Below are 20,390 nucleotides of genomic sequence, written 5' to 3' on the forward strand. Positions count from 1 at the left end.
ACAGACTCTTGCACCTGAGAGCCCATCTTCATGGGCCCTGCCCCCACTAACTAGTCTTCTGACATGCAATGAACCACGTTAAGGATGTTTTGCACAGAATCTTGATAATGTACTTTAACTTGAAAAATCTGACATAATTCTCAATCTACTTTTTGGAATTAAAATATATCCATCTTTTCTATTTTATAGATACCTACTTTGTTTTGGAAACTAGGTTATTTTCATCAAAGAGTCCTAACTTCCACGGAATGTCTGTTAACTATGATTTCCTGGGCCTTTTATATTTCACTTAAGTCTCTAACAAATGATCCTAGGGGAGGAAAAGAAGGTGACGTTGATGGAAGTCTTGCTGTGTGCTTAATGCGTATTGTTGAGTGACAAGGTCAATAAACCTTAGAGTAAGTGACACTACTTTTATTTCACAGATCTGGACCATGAGATTTAGAGAGAGGATGTAAAATGTAGCCAAGGTAACATGAGAGGTGGACCCAGGCCATTCTGGAACCCCGTGTCGTGTCCTTGTCCTACTACATTGTGCTGCAAGGCAGAAATAATTCCAGGTGGGATTCATTTTTAAAGAAACCCCAGACCTGACCACCTGTGCAGCCCCTACCCTGGTCCAAGGCTCTGATGTTCTGCCTAGATTGCCCTCGCCTCTCCCACTTGTTTTACCCTCTTCTGTCTGCGACACCAAGAGCTCATTTTTAACAGCTGATGTGATCCTTTACAAATGCAAGTCAGGTCGTGTGACATCTCTGCTCAGAATCAGCCTCCCCCACGACCCCCATTTCATACAGAGAAAGCCAGAGTCCCTGTGATATCCTTTGAGACCGCCCATTGCGCTGTCTCAGTGCCTTCCTCTTGCGAATTCCTCTCTCGAGGGCTGAGCACCATCTCCCTGGCACCTGCGTGGCCAGTGCACTCACTCCTCCACGCCTGCTCAAATCACGTTTTCTCCACCAGTCTTGCCTTGACCCACTGCTTTAAACTGCAGCCCCAGGGGGAACCTACGTGCAATCATTCAGGATTTCTAAGCCTCTGATAAAATGCTTTGAATCTCTCAAATTCTCTCTATGTTCAATGATGACTTTTTTTCTTTTAATGTTGAAGTACACAATTGGAGTCCATCTAAAACATATATCTATATCTATCTATCTATCTATCTATCTATCTATCTACATATATTTTCACATGAAATAAAGACTTGGTGTTTTCCAGTCACTGACTGTACCTTACTGTAAGAACTGCACTCCACACTGGGACCCAGGGTATGTATGCAAAACAGAAGATGGAGTGTTTTGGAATACTTCTGTGTGTGATACATTCAGGTATTTTCTGTCCAGTTTCATTCCTTTCAAGTTCTTTTTTTTTTAAAGTGTAAGTCATGATCTATAAAATTGTTATCAGACTCACTTATTGGTTATAGCCCATGATTTTAAAATTATCAAACCATGACTCTTTAAATAGTCGGGAGATGAGATAAGAATCTTACATGTTAACTTCTTGAAAACAGACCATGGGAGAGATGAATGGAACTCATTTATACATCGGAGTTATTGGCGTCTGACTTAGTGAAGCGTGAACATTCACACTCGTAATAAGAGATGGTATAGATTATGTAATGATTTATTCACAGTATTTGTTGATGTTGGGATTCTTGCATTAGAAATGCCTTTTTTAATCCAATGGGCCAGGAGGTTTCTTTCCCTTTTTTCTTTCCTGCCAAATTTCAGTGTTTTGATTGTCAGTCAATTGTTCATTTTCCTGTCTACATTGAGATTAGATGCTGACGGTGAAGAAAACATTTAATTAAAAAAAAAATTCGTGGTTCATTGTTTCAAAGCATCAAAATGTTCATATTCTATGTAGACTGTTGTACACTTAAATATTTTCAGTGTCTTCATTTCCCAGCACAGAAGATACTGAGTTGCTGTCTCTGTCATAACTCTAATACGGCAGAGTCTGTGAATGTGAAATTCCCTAATGTGGTCTTCCTACCAGTGTCCGCTGTGCCCTGCTTCAGCTGTAGGACAGGATCCCGCTGGTCCGGCCTCCCTTCCTCTTGCCCCTCTTCCTTCCTCCCTGTTTCCTGCCTCCCTCTTCCTCCTCCCTGCTAAGGAATTCTGTTGGGCACCTGCCGTGGGCCTGGCCGCGGGGAGAAAGCGATGGAGGTCATCCTGCACTCGCGGGACCCAGCCTGGGCGCTGGCCTTGCGGTTGTGGAGGAGACACCAGGACGCTGCTCAGTGGCCAGCCGGAGGCGAGAGCAGGTTCTGTGCAGCGTCGGGCTGAGAGACCGTGAGGATTCACAGGGGCGTTGGAGGACATTTGTGTTGTCCTCGCCCTCTCAAGACGTGGACACGGAGTCTCTCGAGGAGGAGGCGAGTGGCAGCTGAACCTCAGCTGCCGCGTGGCCAGGGTCTCGGGCCCCTGCTCCCTCTTTACGGTCAGGCTGCGGCCCAGACCCCACGTCGTCAGGGCTTCATTACAGGGTTGTGCAGTTAAAGACCTCTTTTCAGAAAGCACACACTGGACTGAAGACTTCCACCATGACTGGTTCTGTGACTTGAAATCACAGTTGGAACAATTAGCGATGCGTCAGTGGGGAGGCCATGAAAGGGGGCCATTAAGGGCTCATAAAGGCCTCTCCTCGGGGAATGCAGACCTTTTCTTCTCTAAGTATTTGAGTTCTTCTCACTGGTGCTGTTAAGTGGCTAGAAATGACACTTGCCACACGCGTGTGGAATGCTCTGGATGCCAGGGGTTCACTCGGCTCTGGGTCTGAATGGAGCGCACTGTGGCTGGAATGTGTGTTGACTCTTGGCTGGTTGAAGAGTTTGTTCCATGATGAGCGTTAGCCTTCTGTGGGAGGCGGAAGCACAGCAGCCAGAGCTCCCGGATGGAAAGGTCAGAGCCACATGTGTCCATGTTGAGGCGTGTTCCTTGTCACACCCCCACAATCTAGACAGTGTGGCAAGACGGACATAGCTATGGGTAAGCTTGCAAAAGATTACTTCTGCTTCCTTATAGAGGCCTGTGAGTTTGAGGAACAAATTCGAGTAAATAATCTACTTAGTAATTATTTACTCAAATTCAAGATAACATACCAATACTTCTAAAAGTGATGACGATGGTACTGATCATCTTGGGGGTAGCCTTGACCCCTGCTCTGTGCTGGGCCTAACTGGAAACATTTCAGACCTTCCCTACAGTTGCAAAGCGCTTTGAAAACCAATGATAACTCATCCGGCAAAACTTAATTTCACTCAGCACTTGTTAACCAGCAAACTTGACCTCAACTGATGTGAGGCGGTTCACCGTTGGCGTTTTCTCACTCAATACTCAATTTGTTTTGATAGCGAAATGCTAGTGAGTTTGATTCCAGATGCTTCTGCGGACTCTGGTGATGGTGCGCATCATTTTACTTCTCTAAAATCAGAAAGTCTTGAGTTTCCTTGGACATCTGTCCACAGCAGAGAGACTTCTATTATTCCTCCCCCTCCTTCCAGGTTACGGCTGAGGTAGTGCACCCTGCATTCAAACCCTGGCATTTTAGTGCTAGAATCTGCTCTAAGCCACCACCACACTACACAGTCTTAAAAAGTGTTTTAAAACATTCCACAGAAATTGAAATCTTTAGCTAATAAAACTCTAGTCATGATAGAAAAATTCTGACTTGGGTAGAATCATTCCCCTGGTATCACTCTGCTCTCGATTTCCCCTGTTACACAATGTCTTGAACACAAGTGGACATGGATTTATCAGCGGATTTTGCCAGAACTGATTGTTCCATCTTTGACCCAATGGTCTGTTCTCCTTTGGATTTAAGTGTTCAAAGCTTTTGTGGTGAATTCTGAAGTGTGCTCTTGGGTCTCGGGAGAAAGAACCGACAACACTACTAAGGCTCTCAACGAAAGTGCTCCCAGCACCAGGGGAGGCCACCCGTCAGACTAGCCCTTCCATCCCGGGACTGTCACAGAACTGTCACTTTCATCACACGTCGGTGTACTGACTACCAGTGGACACGTAGTGTAAATATCATCCCTGATACATACAAGTTTGTCATATAGCCTACAGTGAACACTCGGAGAAAATAGTTCTTAGGTTGACTCATTCATATGCCTTCTTTAGTCAGCAGAACTTATTGAATGGGCAGCAAGAATTTAGTGAGTTCTGTTATTCTGTTTTTCTACCAGCAACTGTTAGTACATTTTGGGACTTAAAGCTATTAAAAATATTTTCCCTAAACTGTCACTGAGAACATAGTTTCGGGAGTAACTTAGAAGTTGAGAATTAGCTATGTACTTGTAACATGTGTGTATCTAGTTTTGTGTGTGTGTGTGTGTGTGTGTGTGTGTGAGAGAGAGAGAGAGAGAGAGAGAGAGAGAATTAAATAGAGTGCTTTTTCTTCTTTACCTCTTTGTTGTCTAAAATATGAAACTCAGCAATATAAGACCCTGAGAGAAAATCAAGTAAATATGCAAGGAAAATGGTTTTTTTAGGTAAGAAAGTAATAGATCACATACATGATACTTCTATTTTTAATTAAGAATTTACATACTTAAAGAATTATCCCATAGAATTTACCAAAAAATTGGCAATTTTAATTCTAGGGTGCCAAATTTGCTTTTTTAGTAAGTTGTCATTGAGCACCGCCTTTGTATATCCTACCAGGACGTGCCCTCCGGACCCACTTCTTGTGATTAGGTCACACCTCATAAGCCTCCATGACGTTTTAATAGTGCCATAAAATTATGACTCCATCAATGGATTAATCCACTTATGAGGTCAGAGCCCTACTGATCCACAGTTGTCACGGCCACATGGTTCCACCTTGGACATTGCTGCACTGGGGACCAAGGCTTCAACACATGGGCCTTCGGTGGGCACTTCATACCCAAACCATAACAGGAGGCCTTTCAGCCTCTGGCTACCAGGTCGTAGGGCTGTGACTTATTTTTTTTTCTTTTTTAAAATTTATTTCTTACATAGATGACAATAGTGGAGTGCATTACATTCATAAGAATAAGATTGGGGCTGGGGATGTGGCTCAGGCGGTAGCGCGCTCACCTGGCGGGGCGCTAGGTTTGATCCTCAGCACCACATAAAAATAAAAGATGTTGTGTCCACCGATAACTAAAAAATAAATATTAAAAAATTCTCTTTTTAAAAGAATATGATCACGGCATTTGCAGGGAAATGGATGGCATTAGGGCTGCGTCTTATGCAGGCCTGCCCGGGTTTCCAGGCTGGAAAGTGTGGGAGTTAACTGGGATTGAGGCGGAAGCCCTCTGACTTTGTCTTTTCCACCCGTATCTCTTTAGAAACTCCACAGGAAGGTGTGGCTGATGGGACAGAATATCTAGCCTTCTGAGTGTTCTTTCTCAGTGGGACAACTAGTGCCCCAGTGTCACACAACCTGGTTCTTGGGGACAAAAAGCATCTTTTCAGGTTTAAACCCAAACACAAAACACACACACTGGTAGGCAATGCATCTGATACTGTATTTAATAGAGGACAATTTTAATGTAGAATGTGAAATAAAGCTCATCGAGAGGACAATAAGGAGAAGGAGGTGGAGACGCACCAGCCTGGGGCAGGGTCCCTCTGCTCCCTCCCACGCCCCTGGTAGAACAGGGTCACCTGCAGTGACTCAGTGTGGGCTCCTCGGAGGCTCCTGTCTTCTCTTTTCCCTGCCGTCTCTTGCCCGTAGCTTCATTCCCACGATTGCCTTGTGGCCTAAGGTGGTCAGGCCACAGGTGACCAGCAGGGAGAAGAGGAAGGAGAAAGGTACTCACCAGATTAGACTCTTTGGAGGAACTGTGTGGACGGCACTCGGCGGCCTGTAATGACACCTTTCTGTCTAGAAGTTAGTCACGTGGACATCCCGTTTACAAGGGAGGCTGGGAAATGGGGTTGGTTTATTTATCTATGACAGGTGGGCACACTGCCATTCCTAATAACAGCTGGATTCTGTCAATAAGAAAGGGGGAAAGGATATTGGGAAGACGACTGGTGGTCCTTATGGTGGTCTCCTTTGCCATTCATCTTCATGGCAGCCAGCCAGGGTAAGGTGTAACCTGTGATTTGGAATAAAGTGAGAGCTAAGTGCCTGTGTTTTGTACCCAGACTTAGTAATCCGGTGGCTTTAGATTCCTGAACAAATTGACTTTTGTGAAAAAGCAAATAAAATGGATGAAACCTCAAGGCCCAGAGTTCTTGACAGTGTTCCCTGGCAGGGTGAGGGCATGGTGTTTGTGAACCGAGAAATGTCTTTATTTTGTTTATACATCTCTGATAGAGGAACTTTGCATTCTAAATGTCTTAGTGGGAACCATCGATTATTGATCAACTAGATTTAAGAAGAGTATATTGCTTAGGATGTTAAAGTTTTGTGAGTAAAAACTGAGTATTGAAATCTTTTAGATGGTAATAAACAAAGAGCATTCTTTCCTGCAATGGGTCCTGTAACTACGTTTTCCAAAACCTGCTGACGTCGGTATTGAGTGCTTTAAATGATGGAGTAACGGGTAGCAAAGCTGTGACCTTTTACAAGTCTCCGTGTGATAATATCTCACTGTGTGCCAGTAATTTAGGGAGGAAAAAGGGAACTGCAGTGGAAAATTTCCAATTAAATCTGTGGATTTTGGCATAATGACTTCCTTCAGCAATGACAGTGGCCTTGCGGTGGTTGGCAGGCTCTCGGTCAGGGAGCACAAGCTCAGGGCCACTGTGACAGCGCCATTGTGTTGGGGATGGAATCAAAGCAGGACCTCAGCACCTCTTGGGGAGGGGTGGCAGCATTTGGGAGTGATCTTTCTCTCTCTCTCCTCCTTCCTTTCTGTCTCCCATCTCCCCTGCTCTTTTTTTTTTTTTTGGATTATCATTTTGAAGTGTTAGGAGAAGGTCATTCCAAGGGGATTTTGGGGGTACAAAAAATTATATTTTTAAAATGAAGTTTTAAAAGCCTATTCTGTTGGTAAGGACTACTTTTTAAAAATACGTTGCTCACTACTCATTTGGTCTGTAGCTTCAACTTTCTGCTCTGTGACTGCAAGTTATCCCCACACAGGACTTTTATTCTGAGTTCCAACCCTTCAGTTTAACCCCATCTGGATCTTCCCAGGCACCAAAAGATCAACAAGTCTAGCGTGTCCCCTTCCGTTCTTCCCATACAGCTCTGAAAACATACCAGAGTCTAAAGATCACCAGCGAGTGCAATGGCTATACTCTCTAGGTTTGAGTCCCGGATATCACTTACTAGCTTTGTGACCCTGTGCAAATTATGTGACTTTTCTGTGCCTGTTTCCTCATCTGTGAAGTGATAATAGTAATAGTGATTACCTCATAGGATGGTTATGAGGTCAAATTTTCTCTCTCCCTCCCTCTCGGCCTCTTGGTGAAATAGATTGTGCTGGCGCATGGTAGGCACCACATAAAAATCAGCTAAGGTAGGGCTGGGGATGTGGCTCAAGCGGTAGCGCGCTCGCCTGGCATGCGTGCGGCCCGGGTTTGATCCCCAGCACCACATACAAAGATGGTGTGTCTGCCGAAAACTAAAAAATAAACATTAAAAAATTCTCTCCCTCTCTCACTCTCTCTTTTTAGAAAAAAAAAAATCAGCTAAGGTAGAACTTCCTTTATTTCCTGTCCTGGTAGTGGGCCACATCCATCCAGCTACTCCAACCAGGAATGTGAGCCTCACCCTAACTCTTCCATATCCAATTCCACAACAAGGCAACCATTGAGTCCTTCCTGTTTCTTTCCACCTGCATCCATTTCTGCCCTGGATTGGACCTTTGTTTTGTTCTTCTTCCTGAGCAACCTGATGGATTAGTGACTGGTTTAAGTCTTCTCCTTTTCCTGTTCTCTATTTAGCCCCCAGTAAGTTTTCTAAAATGCAAACCTCATCACTTAACCCTCCTGAGTGCCTTTCAGATCTCACAGGAGGAACATCAGCGCCAAGCGAGGGCTTCAGGGTCTGCCTGCTCCCTTTCCTCCCCGGTCTTTCTGACCGTCCTCCATATCTGCATTTCCTCTGCTGCAGATTCTCTGTCCAGTGCCTCCCACCTCGGGTTCCTTCTCTACAGTCCTGCTGGCAGGTCACCCGGACAGAAGCTCCTTGCTCTGTCCACTGCTCCTATGGGGTGCTTATTTGCGGTCCCTGTCCTGCTTGATAGTCGCCTACTGGCATTCTCCGCCCAGCCCACGCTTGTTCTCCGGTGATGAATCAGTCCCTCGAATCGGCTTCTGGAAGAGCAGCGCTGGGCTCCCATCTTGGTTGCAGGCGGTTCTTGGCTTTTGCTGCACCACGATCACTTACATTTAGAGTGAAGAAAGCCGTCTCCGAAGTTACTGGATTTGCTGCGAGAGGGCCAGGTTCCTCTTGGCTTTGTCGACACAGCCAGTGTGTTCACCCTTTCCTGGCTTCCAGAGTTTGGTCATTTCCTAGTGGAGCAAAACAATCTCTCTTCGTAACAAAGTTTCTGGAAGAGCCGATAAGAAACGTTACCGAGACTGTTCTCAGACCATAGTGTGAGAATTGCTCTCTGCCTTTTGTCCACGAGTCCAGCAGTCATGAGGGGACACGAACTTACTGCCTGAAGCAGAGCTGTTAGGACGGCAGGCTTGACCTTCATTTGGTGGGTTCAGAGACGAGGGCATTTGAGTTGCAGCTCTTGGTGGCACAGAGAGGGAGGCTCTCCCTCTGCCCTATGCAGACCTGCCACGGTGAGGTCCTGGGCAGGCCTGGAGCCAGCTCGACGCCGTCCAGTCTCCAGATGACTCAGGAAAGTGGCTCTCATGTGCACGGTTCAAACGGGACTCTGTGGCTCTCGTTGTGTGCATATTTTTTAGGCCACAAATTTAAAGAAAAGGTGCAGTCTAAAGTAACACTAAAGGTATGATCATCATTTTCCCTAAACGAACATGTGGATAAGCCATTCAGCTTTCTGGAGGAAACCAAGCACCGACTGCACAGCTAATGAACCACTCAGATTGCTTGTGCCAGTGCCTTGGCTCAGTGTGGGTGGGGGCAGCGGTGAGGAACTGAGTTCTCCAAAGCATGGCGGCTGGTCAACACCAAGAAGGAGGTTCAGGTGGAGTTGGTGGCTCCTCACATCCAAATTCCATTCGCAAAACATGAATCTACCCTGCCTGGCAATTCAAGGGTTTTTAGGCAAGAGAATTCTTCAGTGTCAGGAGAAGCACTCTGTGGCCGTATCACGCCAACCATCAGAGAACATTAACCCCTTGTTCTGTGGCTCTTGGGTTTTAAAATGCGGTCAGATGTTGGGCTTCATTTGAGCCACACAACTTGAACTATCGTTAGTAGTAAAAACCCTGAGGTTCAGGGAGGGTTTTGCCCAGTCAGGGGTTCAAAGCAAGGGTCTCCCTCTCCCCCATGAGGGTTCTTCGTGACCTTAGCTCACAGCAGGAGTGTGCTGGGCAGGGGGTTTTATTTTGCTGGGTCGATATAACGAGATGTACATTCAGGATGCCCAACTAGCTGCTCACTCTGTGTTGGGGAGAGATTCCTCTCTGTGCTTCATTGCATTTTTGAGACTCCCATGAAGGAGCAGAGACTTTCACATGGCAAGGTTTGGTCACCCGATCTTTCTGGTGAAAGTGTGTGTGTTAGGAGCAGGACTGGAGAGCCCCCCCCCCCCCCAGGCAGCCTGGAGGTGAGTTGGCAGGAGCAGGGGTGGGTGCCTGGGACCATTCATTACTCTCAATGCAAAGTTCTGCTTGCTTAATTTTTTTTAAAAAATAGGGAAAACTATTGACTGGATTTGTGGGTTTGCTTTTCATCCAAATACAGGGTAATTATTTGATAAATAAAACGACAGATGCATTCTGTTTTGCTTTTATGTAGTTAACAGGGTTGAGCTGAAATAGTCCCAGAGTAAAGGTTGAAAGGGTCTAAATCTCCTTTTTCCTCGCTGCTGCCACCTCCTCCTCTTTCTTCTTCTTTCTCTCCATCTCCTCAGAAAACATTTTATGGTTCTGTTCAACGGCGTCACTCGGGCACCTACGACCTGCACGCTTCTCTTTGGCCTCTGTAAGTTCTAAAACCTCATTCCTGGCCCTCCCAGCTCAAATCAAGGCCCTCCACTCTTTACCCTGCAGATGTGTGTTTCCTTCCTTCACCTTATTTTTCCAGTTAGCCTCTTCCTTCTGGCTCGAGGCCAGAGTAGATGCCCTGTTCCTTGGGATCCAATTATAAATGGTTATTGAAACCATCCAAACTTGCATTATCTTAGTGTACTCCCTGGAGAATATTGAAAGGAGGAGGGCTCAGTTATGTGTGTTCTAAACGTCACAAGGGGCACATTGGTCTCTCCCACCTGAGCGCCAGTGTGGCCCACTGTTCTGTGGACCTGCCTCGTCTTTCCTTTGCATTTTAAGCTCCAGCCGTTCCCACAGTATCTCCCTAGCATTGCTCAGTCTCTCAGTGATTTTTTTTAAAAAAAATTATGAATAAATCATACTGTTTATTTCAGGTGGCATTTTTTTTTTTGTTGTTGTTGTTTTATTTTTGAGTGCAAACAAATTTTGTTCTATTCCCATACAGCGACATTCTAAATGAACCCTGGCCCATGGAGTTGAGGAAGTCAAGAGCTTCGTTTGAGGCTGTGCAGTACTCCTTCTTCTCCCAACATATTCACTAACGTATTGGCCAGGGGGGATTCGCTTAATGCTCTCTGTAGCTCTCCCTTCAGAGCCTGCCCTGGATGGTGGTCACCCTGCCTGACGCCCTTGGCTCTCAACCCCCTGGAGCTTGTTAGGAGGACAGATGACACATCTTCTGCAGAATATCATGCATCAGCATGTTCAGAATGGGTCCTGGTGTCTGGGTTGCAGCACCATCCTGCAGGCTGGGAACCACTTTTCAAGACATATCGAGTCAAAAGTGTATTTTGAATGGAATTCTGTGATGGTCCTTCTAAAAGTTGTGAGGCATTGTATGTGTGTTGAAATACTATTGTAAGGGTGTGTGTGGGGGGGTATGTGTCTCTGTGTGTGTATGTATACAAACACATATACATATGATTCACGGATGTTGTAGAATCAGTAATTATGTCTGTGGCACTGTTGATATGATTTTGCATGATGCTTTGTTTGCTGCTATTTTATAGGTTTAGGGTATTTTAACATGCCCATTTTCAACATGATATTCATTTGTCATGAACTCCTATTTATCAGGAATGAATGAGAAGAAACAAAACTCAAGTTGCAATATTTTTTCTGGTGTTTTTACTTCTGTAGAAACAATATTTGCCTTCATTTGATTCCACAATTTGTATGTCCTTTTATTGTAGAAAAATTTAAGGATATTTAGAAGACGGTCTATTCTACCTTTTTAGTCATGGCCAGAGTTCAATGATGCTAATTGATTTTCAAGCCAGAGAGAGTCCTGATTTCTTTTTAATCATCAAAATGAGTTTAAGGAATAATTTTAGCTTCAAATGTTCTTATTAATGCTAATTCTCTGAAAATGAAAGTGAATTGCTAACACACTAAAATTTAATGCAAGCTTTGATTAATTTCAGGCTCAAAGTATGAATGACACTTTCCAGTGAGGTCATTATGGTAATAGATTAATATTCCTTATATTCTTATATTAATATAAGACCTTTCCCCTCTTTAACTTTTAAAATGCTTCTTTTTTCCATATTTTAATCAGTATCTTAGGGCTGTACATATGGTGGGATTTCCTGTTATATACTCATACACGCACTCAATATAACAATATAATTTGGCCAATATCACTCCCCACTATTTCCCCCTTCCCTCCCCTCCTCCCTCCCTTCTTTAGGTGATTGACACATTGAAAGGTTGGGAATTGGAAGGATTAATGTGGAACTTATCAGTGTACAGGTGATCAGAATTCCTGAATGCCTTAATCTATTTTTTTTTCTTACTTCTTTAGGGACTTTCTCCCTCGAGGGTCGGGCATTGTAACGAGACGACCTCTGGTGCTGCAGCTGGTCACTTCCAAAGCAGGTAATGAGTGGGTTGTTGGCTGCACCCACAGGGGATGCCTTGGCCCCTGCCACCTTCATTGCTGGGTTGGACAATGGAAATGTTCTTGGGACCACCCTGCTGTGGGCAGCTGCCTGCCTTTCTCTCCAGAATGCTCCCTTCCTCATTGCTCTTATTCCTCTGGTGACATTAAAGGGAAAGTCCTGTTTACATATAGATTTTGTTTGTTGTTTTGCTTTTCCAGACTGGACCTTGCTTTGTTGTTTGGGCTGACCTTGAACTTCTGGGCTCAAGCTGTCTTCCTGCTTCAGCCCCCTCCTATTTCAGGGGACTGTTGTTTCACTTGATAGTGTCCTTTGAAGCACAAAGTTTTTCATTTTGGTGAATTCCAATTATCGTCTTTTTTAAATTCATTGCTCATGCTTTTGATGTGATATCTAAGAATCGAATCCTTTGCCAAAATCAAGGTCCTGTTTTCTTCTAAGAGTTTTATGATTTTGCTTTTACATTTAGGCCTTTGATCCATTTTGAGTGATTTTTTAAAAACTGTTACATTGTTGCATTGTAGTTATAGATATTAGTGGGGTTCACTTTGACATAGCTGGGTGTGCGTGGAATGTAATGTGCTCCACTTCAGCCCCCGTCCTTCCTCGTTCCTCACCTCCCTCCTGATGTTCATTTTTAATTCACTGTGAGGTAATGGTCCACTTCATCTTCTGCTTAGGGACACACAAGCAAAATTTATTGAAAAGATACTCTTTTTACATTGCATAATCTCAGCACCCTTGTCAAAAATCTGTTGACCATAGCTACTTGGGTATGCATCTGGACTCTAAATTCTGTTCAGTTGATCTTTGTCTGTCCTGTGCCTGTCCCACACTGTCCTCATTACCCTTGCTAAGTTGAGAAGTAGGAGTCCTTCTGCCTACACCGCACCCCAACCAAGAGTGTTTTGGCTATTCTGGGTCCCCCAAAATTCTACATGAATTGTAGAAATACCTTGTTTTATCCCATAAACACAAGGCTGGTTTAGCATCTGAAAGTCAATTAACTTAAGATGTCATTGCTAGGGTTTGGATATGAGGTGTTCCCCCAAAGCTCCTGTGTTAATGAAGGAACATTCAGAGGTGAGATGATTAGGCCACGGCTCTCTTAACCCAATCAGCCCACCCTAGTTCCAATGGACTGACTGCGTGGTAACTGCAGGCAGGTGGGACATGGCTGGTCACTGGGGTGTGTCCTGGAAGGGGTCTCTTTCCCTGTAGGCCCCCAGCCCTCCTTGCTTCCTGGCGGCCACTAATGGAGTGGTTTTCCTGCCCCATGCCCTTGCTGATGAAAACTTGTAGTGCACTTGGAATGAGGGAGAAGGTCCTCAACCTGATAAAGGGCAATGTGACAAGTCGCCAGCTAAGGTGCTGGGTGGTGAGAGGCTGGATGCTTTCCCACCAAGATCAGGAGCAGAACAAGCGTCTCGGCTCTTGTCAATGTGTTCCCACCGTCCTGGAGGTGTCTGTTGCAGATAGTATGATCATGTAGACAGAAAATCTGAAGGCATTCACTAAAATACTATTAGAACTAATAAATGGTTTCAGAAAGATGGCAGGGTACAAGAAAATGTATAAAAATCAATTGTATTTCTATGCACTTGCAATGAACAATCCAAACATGGAATTAAGAAAACTATTCCATCTGTACCGCATCAAAAAGAATGCACTGGTTAGGAATAAATTTAACCAAAGAAATGCAAAATGGACTATAAAGTATTATTGAAAGAAATTAGAGGAGATCTAAATTAATTGGGAAAACACCCCTTGTTCATTTATGGGAAGACTTAACAATGTTAAGGCGGAAATATTCCCCCAATAGACTAATGAATTCAATGCAATTCTGTCAGAATCCCAAATGCTGATCTATGTAAAATCTGATGCTTTTCTGATTTCAGATTTTAAACCAGTCATCTCAGTCTACATTTGGCTATAGATGAAATATTTTTAATTGAGCCTCTTGGGTATGTTGGTTGTATAGTCATGTGATCTTCATTTTGAAATTCAGTACTTAACATGCACATCCTGGAGGGCTGAGAAGAGAGACCTGTGATCAGAATATCAAGCTTCCCTACCTCTGGGGTCTTCTGTGCGCATCGACCAGGGGGAAATAACCTCACACCTGAGCGCCTTTGAGGGTAACACGGGCCTTTCACTCCCCCTTCTGCTGCCCACACCCGTGTCCTGTCCAGGTTCTGATGCTCTCCCCTTGCTCCCTGCTGTTCAGCAAGGGCCATACCACACCACCCTCTCCGTGTCTCTGTTCATGCAAAATGGACTGGAAATTGCTCCCTTCACATACCCCGAGTGGAGCTTTAGTGCTGCAGCACCCTTTTCCGCTGGTGCCGGCTGAGAACCAGGCTCCATTTTTTATTTTGCCCTAAGTGTTCATGGGGTGATCTTGTGTGACCGTAGGCTTCCATGGATGAGGCTAATCGGAGCTGGGAAGCAGCAGCTTTTTGGTCAGCTTTCTTTTCTTTTTAAATCACTATAGCCAACAGACCTGATAGGAACAATTAGAGGAGGAAAACTTGATTTGGTGCTCAGAGGTCTGACCTTGGACGTCTGGCTCCATTGCTCCAGGCCCAAGGTGAGGCAGGTCATCATGGTGGAAGGGTGTGGAAGAGCAGCTGAGATCACAACAATCAGGAATCTGGGATGGCTCTGCTCACCAGGGCCAAAATCTATACCCCGAAGGCACACCTGCAGTGACCTGCCCCTCCAGCGTACCCTCCCTGCCTCCATCCCACCCTCCCTGCCTCCATCCCTCTCAGTTCATGCATCTAAGGATTAATGCACTGATTAGGTGAAGATGCTCATAGTCCAATCACTTCACCTCTAAACTCTTTTTGTCTCACGTGAGCTTCTGGGGGACCCTGATATTAAAGCAGAACACCTGCCCACTGCTCATGAGGTCCACTGGTGCCCTCAGGTCCTAATTGGGGCCAGTTCCAAAAATCCAGCTTTCTCTTCACTGATTGAGTCAGCAGATATTTATTAAGGAACTATTTCCTGGGTGCTAGGCAGACGGCAGTCACTGGGGAGGCTCCTCTGTAATTGCAACCACAAAAGAAGCCAAATCAGCCCAGCCATGTTAGGGGATGAGGAAGGTGGGCATGCGGCAGGCTGGTGGGCCTGTAGGAAGAGGGACGGAGAAGGCGGGACGGTGGGAGATGCTTCGGTCAGCTCTGAAGTCGGACTAGGAGGCTGCAGGGCTGGGGGAGCAGCGAGGGGAGGGGAAGGAGAGGAGATGGTAGACGGCTGGTGCTGCCCACAGCACTGGTCAGCAGGTGGTGTGGGTCGGGGAGCTCACCAGGGACCACGATAGTGGGTTGGAGCCTTAATGTAGGTCCCACTGGACGGAGAGAAAGGACTCTTTCCCCTGCCTGAGGCAGGGGAGCCTTGCCTTGGTTCAGCCAGCAGCCACAGCAGCCTAGAGAAGGTGGACTCGGGGCTCTGCTGGTCCTGGGCCCAGAGCATGGGGCGGCAGAGCACTCGAGGAGCGTCCCAAACCTCTGGCTCCCTGGTGTCCGGTCAGCAGTCTTCCCCTCCAGCTGTGGAAACCCTCGTGGAGGGAAGCCTGGGCCCAGCACAGGTGCTGTGTGGAAAACTGGAAGGACGAGCAGGGACTGTGTTTTGATCATTAATCCGCATTATCGGCATTTAATCCTTATGAGAACCTTCGTAGATACAAAGTAGGGTTCTCACTTTGGAAAAAGAGACCAAGGAAAGTGGTGCAATTTGTCCAAAGCCACCCACACTGTGGCAGGAGTGGAGATTGATCCTGGTGTGTGTATGATCCTGTCAATGTAGATTTAAAATAGGCAAGTCTTTGTGCTTGCTTTTATATTTGCAGAGCACAATGAACATTTTTATAGGATATTTTTAATGTCAAGAAGCATAAAGGTGGGAATAGTAAATCTAGAAGTTAGCGGGCTAGTTCATAATTAACCGACCAATTTCCAGCATAATGTCCATTAAGTAAAGCTTAATTGGTTGTCTTCACCTGCTGCTGTATTAGTTGCTTAACCAAGCAGCTGATCAGAGGCCCTAAGCCTTAATCTGTATGATTCATTTTTAGGACATTTGGTGCTTAACACAAAGGGACATTCCAAGAAACCATGTCGCATTGGGAGGAAGGTGAGAAAAATCACTACCTCTCTTGTCAGCAGAGGAAAACAATTAAAGTGATAGGCTTGTGGGTTCCTGCGGATGTGGCGTGGGAGGACAGGAGCTGGACAAAGCCCTGCAGAGGTGTTGGGCCAGGTCTGCAGGGCGTGGAGCAAGGGAGCAGGCAGAGGGTCATTGTGAGACATGGGACGATTTGGTGGCTTCTTTCAGTGTCCTGCTGAACTGCCTGACGCCAACTCCCGAGGTCTGACTGTGTGCTGCTTTTCTCCAGTTTGTGTTCAGCGATGCTGGGTGGCAGCTGGAAGGTGGTCTTGCTGGGAGCATTTACACTATGGAAATTGGCCAGTGCTGCATTCTGGGCTTTCCCCCAACTAGGGAACCAGTTTCTAATCTCTAACTGGTGCCCCACTAATCTCCTCCTCAACACTCGCTTTGTTTACTGGTTAAATCAAATGTCAAACAGGAAGGAAATGTATCTGGGTATAATAATTTTTTATCAACCTAGTAAAGTATCATTGCTTTAAAAAATGATTAATTTGGAAGTTGATATGCCCTCTGAAAGAGAAGGTTTTTTTAAAAAGATTTTGGAACTCAAATCATTCTGCATTAAAAATTACTTTTTTTTTTTGGTACTAGGGATTGAACCCAGGGGCGTTCAACCACTGGGCCAATCCCCAGCCCTTTTATATTTTATTTTGAGTCAGGATCTCGCTAAGTTGCTGAGGCTGGCTTGAGCTTGGGGTCCTTCTGCCTCAGCCTCCTGAACCACTGGGATTATAGGCCTGTGCCACTGTGCCTGACTAAAAGGACTTAGAAAACAAATCCGTAGGTCATGGTTGAAGATGAATGATCTTGTCTCCTGGAGAACTTTTCTATTTTAAAATGTTTCTCGAAATGCTCTTATATTGTTTACTCTGCTCTATTTCAATGACATTAATGTAAGAAAGGAAGACATTTAAAATAAGAAATTGCAAACTGGTTAAGAGCAGTGGTTCAAAGTACAGAACATTCTGTTTTGTGAAAGATTTCCTTGCTGCTTCCTGCTTTCCTCCATGCCAAGTATTATTAATCCATCAGAATTTACCAGCCTTCATGTTGCATAAAATGCATGGTGTCAAGTGTCTATATTTGAAAAAATTGTATATGACTTGTAATTTATTAGTATTTATTGTTCAGTATTTTGGATTCTTGGTGAGAATTGCTATAAATGATCATTTTAATAAAGAGAGATATCTAGCAACAGAAATCACAAAGTTGTTTTGGAGGCACTAGTTGACTAACAAGCTGATGTGGAGACAGAGTTCAGGCAGCAGGTCTGCGGTACCCTGGAAGGAGTGTCAAGGTGGAATCTGCCCTGAGAGAAGGGCGGTTGCCCAGTGAGGCCCATCTGCAGGCTGGGCCTCGGGACCACTGAGTGTCAAATGGAACAGCGCCAAAGCAAGATTGAAGAGGGCGCTTCCTACTGCAATAGTCAGGGAATAGTGAAGTCCAGAGAAAAAGCTCAGTCTTTTTTTTTTTTTTTATCTTTCCTAAGAACAAATACTCCATTGCACTGATCCTGGGTATTTTTTTTATTTTCAGTTTTATTACTTTCAGTTCTGATCTTAATCATTTCCTGTCTTCTAATTTTGGAGTTAGTTTGTCCTTTTTTGTCAAAGGCCTTGAGGTGGAGCATAAGCTTATTTATTTGGGATCTCTCTAATATTTTAATGCAGGCCTCAGTGCTATAAATTTTCCTTAGAATAATTTCATACCATCCCAGAGATTTTGACAAGTTGTATCTCTTCTCCTTCTATTCTCATTTCTCTTTTGACCCATTCTTCATTTGAGAGTATAATTCATCTCTATGTGGTTATGTGGTTTCTATTAATTTTCTTGATGTTGAATTCTAGTTTCATTACATTATGATCTTACAGGATACATGGGATTATATCATTTTTTTGTATTTGCTAAGATTTACTTTGTGACCTAGAATATGGTCTATTTTGGAAAAAGTTCCATGAAGTGCTGAGAAGAAGATAAGTGCAGCTGTTTTGGGGTGAAATATTCTGTAGTTATCTATTAGGTTCATTTGATTTATAATATTTTTAGATTGGAGTAGTCTTGATTTTATGTTTTGATGACCTGTCTATTGGTGATAAGGTTGTGTTAAAATCACCTAGTATCATTGTGTTGGGGTCTATCTGGGATTTAATGTCATGGAGTATCTTTTTTAAACATAATTGGGTATGCTAAGATTTGGAGCATAAATATTTACTTTCATTATATTTTCTCATTGTATTATTTCCTTTATAAGGATGTAGTAGCATCCTTTGTCTCTTCTGATTAATTTTTGCTTGAAATCTGCTTTGTCAGATAGGAAACATAGCTACCCATGCTTGTTTTTGGAGTCCACTTGAAATCTGCTTTGTCAGATAGGAAACATAGCTACCCATGCTTGTTTTTGGAGTCCACTTGGAGTCATTTTCACCACTCATGGAAATGTTGCAAGGGTCATTTGTGTGGAATATTTTTTCCATCCATTTGCCTTCAGCTTGCAGGTGTCTTTGCCTATAAGATGGGTCTCTTGGAAACAGCAAATGGTGAATCTTATTTTTTGACCCATTCTGCTAATCTGTCTTTTAAAACACTTTTTTTTTTAGTTGTAGATGGACAAGGTGCTTTTATTTTATTTGTTTATTCTTATGTAGTACTGAGAATTAACCCAGGTCCTCACAGGTGCTAGGCAAGTGCTCTACTGCTGAGCACAACCCCAGTCCATAATGTATGTCTTTTAATTGGAGAATTGAAATCATTAAATCTCAATGTTAGGATGGATATGTGTTTGTAGTTCCCTGCCATTTTGAATTTTTGCTAAATTTAATACCACCTTGATTCTTGTTTAGTGAATTCTTTTTCTATTTATCTTCCTCTGTTTGGGAGCTTTGGGATTTCTTAGTTCTCTGCATACAGTTTATCTTTGAGTATTCTTTGTAGTGAAGTCTTGGTGGCCAGTGAATTCTTTTAGTTTATTCTTGTCATTGAAAAATTTTCATTTCCCCCTTGAATTTCAAACTGAGCTTTTTTGGGTACAGTAAACTTGGTTGGGAGAAAGAGCTCCACATTTTACAGATGAGGTATTTTAAAGACATTTGGAGACTAGACTTGAAATCCTGACTTCTGTTCAATAAACTTGTTTTCTGGCTTCATAAACTAGACTGCTGCATGCTAGAAATAGTCAGATATTGTTTTCGATATATAATTTTCATTTTTATCTTGTAGAAGATTTTTTTTTAATTGGTACTGGGGATTTAATCCAGGGTGCTTTACTACTGAGCTACATCCTCAGTCTTATTTTTTATTTTGAGACATGGTCTCACTAAGTTGCTGAGGGCCTTTCCAAATTGCTGAGACTGGCCTTGAACTTCTTGAGTTCTATTCTCAATTGAATGAACTCCTATCTCAGCCTCCTGAGTCACTGATGCACCACTGCACCCAGCTCAGGAGATTTTTAAAATATAAATTTCAAAATATAAATTCTTTCTTTTTAAAAAATGTTTTACGAGTGCATCATAGTTATACATAATAATGGAGTCCATTTTTATGTATTCATACATGCATGAAATGTAATTTGCTGCATTTCAATCCCCAGTACTGCCTTCCCCTATTATTTTGCATAACAACACTGAAAAAATTTTAAAACTGCATTTTGTTTTACATTTAAATATCTGAAGTTAATAAAATTTGTTTTTCATTGCAGTCTGCTTTTGCAATGGATTAAATGTTTGATTTCTTTTCACTCTAATGAAGTATGCTCATGGCAAAAACAAAACATTTCTTCTTAGCTGCAGCTTTGATCTTTTCTGCTTCAGTGTGGGTTCCCTATTGTTTTCTGTGTAAAGTGCAGGTTATAGATTCATAGTTTCAAGTCCCTTGGATATAGTTACTCTTAAATCTCAATGTGAGTGGATACTCTGTTATTACTGTTCTCTTTAATGGCAGTACTAATTTATATTACCATCCATAATGAAGAAGAGTTCCTTCTTCTCCAAATCCTCATCAGCATTTTTAAAATAATAGCCATTTTTACTGGAGTAAGATAGTATTGTGATTTTGATGTGATTATCCTGATGGCTAAATTATATTGAGCATTTTTTTTTCATATATCTTTTGACCACTTGCATTCCTTCTTTTGAGAAATGTCTATTCAGGTCATTTGCCCATTTTTAATTGAATTACTTTATCATTGTTA

General features: G+C 43.5%; 1 protein-coding gene across 6 annotated transcripts in view; it reads left to right on the top strand.

Annotated features, from left to right (window-relative positions):
- The window catches only part of Dnm3 (dynamin 3), a 460,170-nt gene that overhangs the window by 87,465 nt on the left and 352,315 nt on the right, over positions 1–20,390 (top strand). For all 6 annotated transcript variants that reach the window (XM_078022311.1, XM_040278054.2, XM_078022310.1 and 3 more), the window contains exon 2: positions 11,932–12,005. Coding sequence is in view for 5 of the 6 variants with exons in the window: in XM_040278054.2 (XP_040133988.1) it covers positions 11,932–12,005 (74 nt within the window). In the remaining variant the exon portion in view is untranslated. The remainder of the gene's footprint in view (positions 1–11,931; positions 12,006–20,390) is intronic.

This window comes from Ictidomys tridecemlineatus, chromosome 10 (genome assembly GCF_052094955.1).
Source record: "Ictidomys tridecemlineatus isolate mIctTri1 chromosome 10, mIctTri1.hap1, whole genome shotgun sequence".
NCBI classification, from domain to species: domain Eukaryota; kingdom Metazoa; phylum Chordata; class Mammalia; order Rodentia; family Sciuridae; genus Ictidomys; species Ictidomys tridecemlineatus.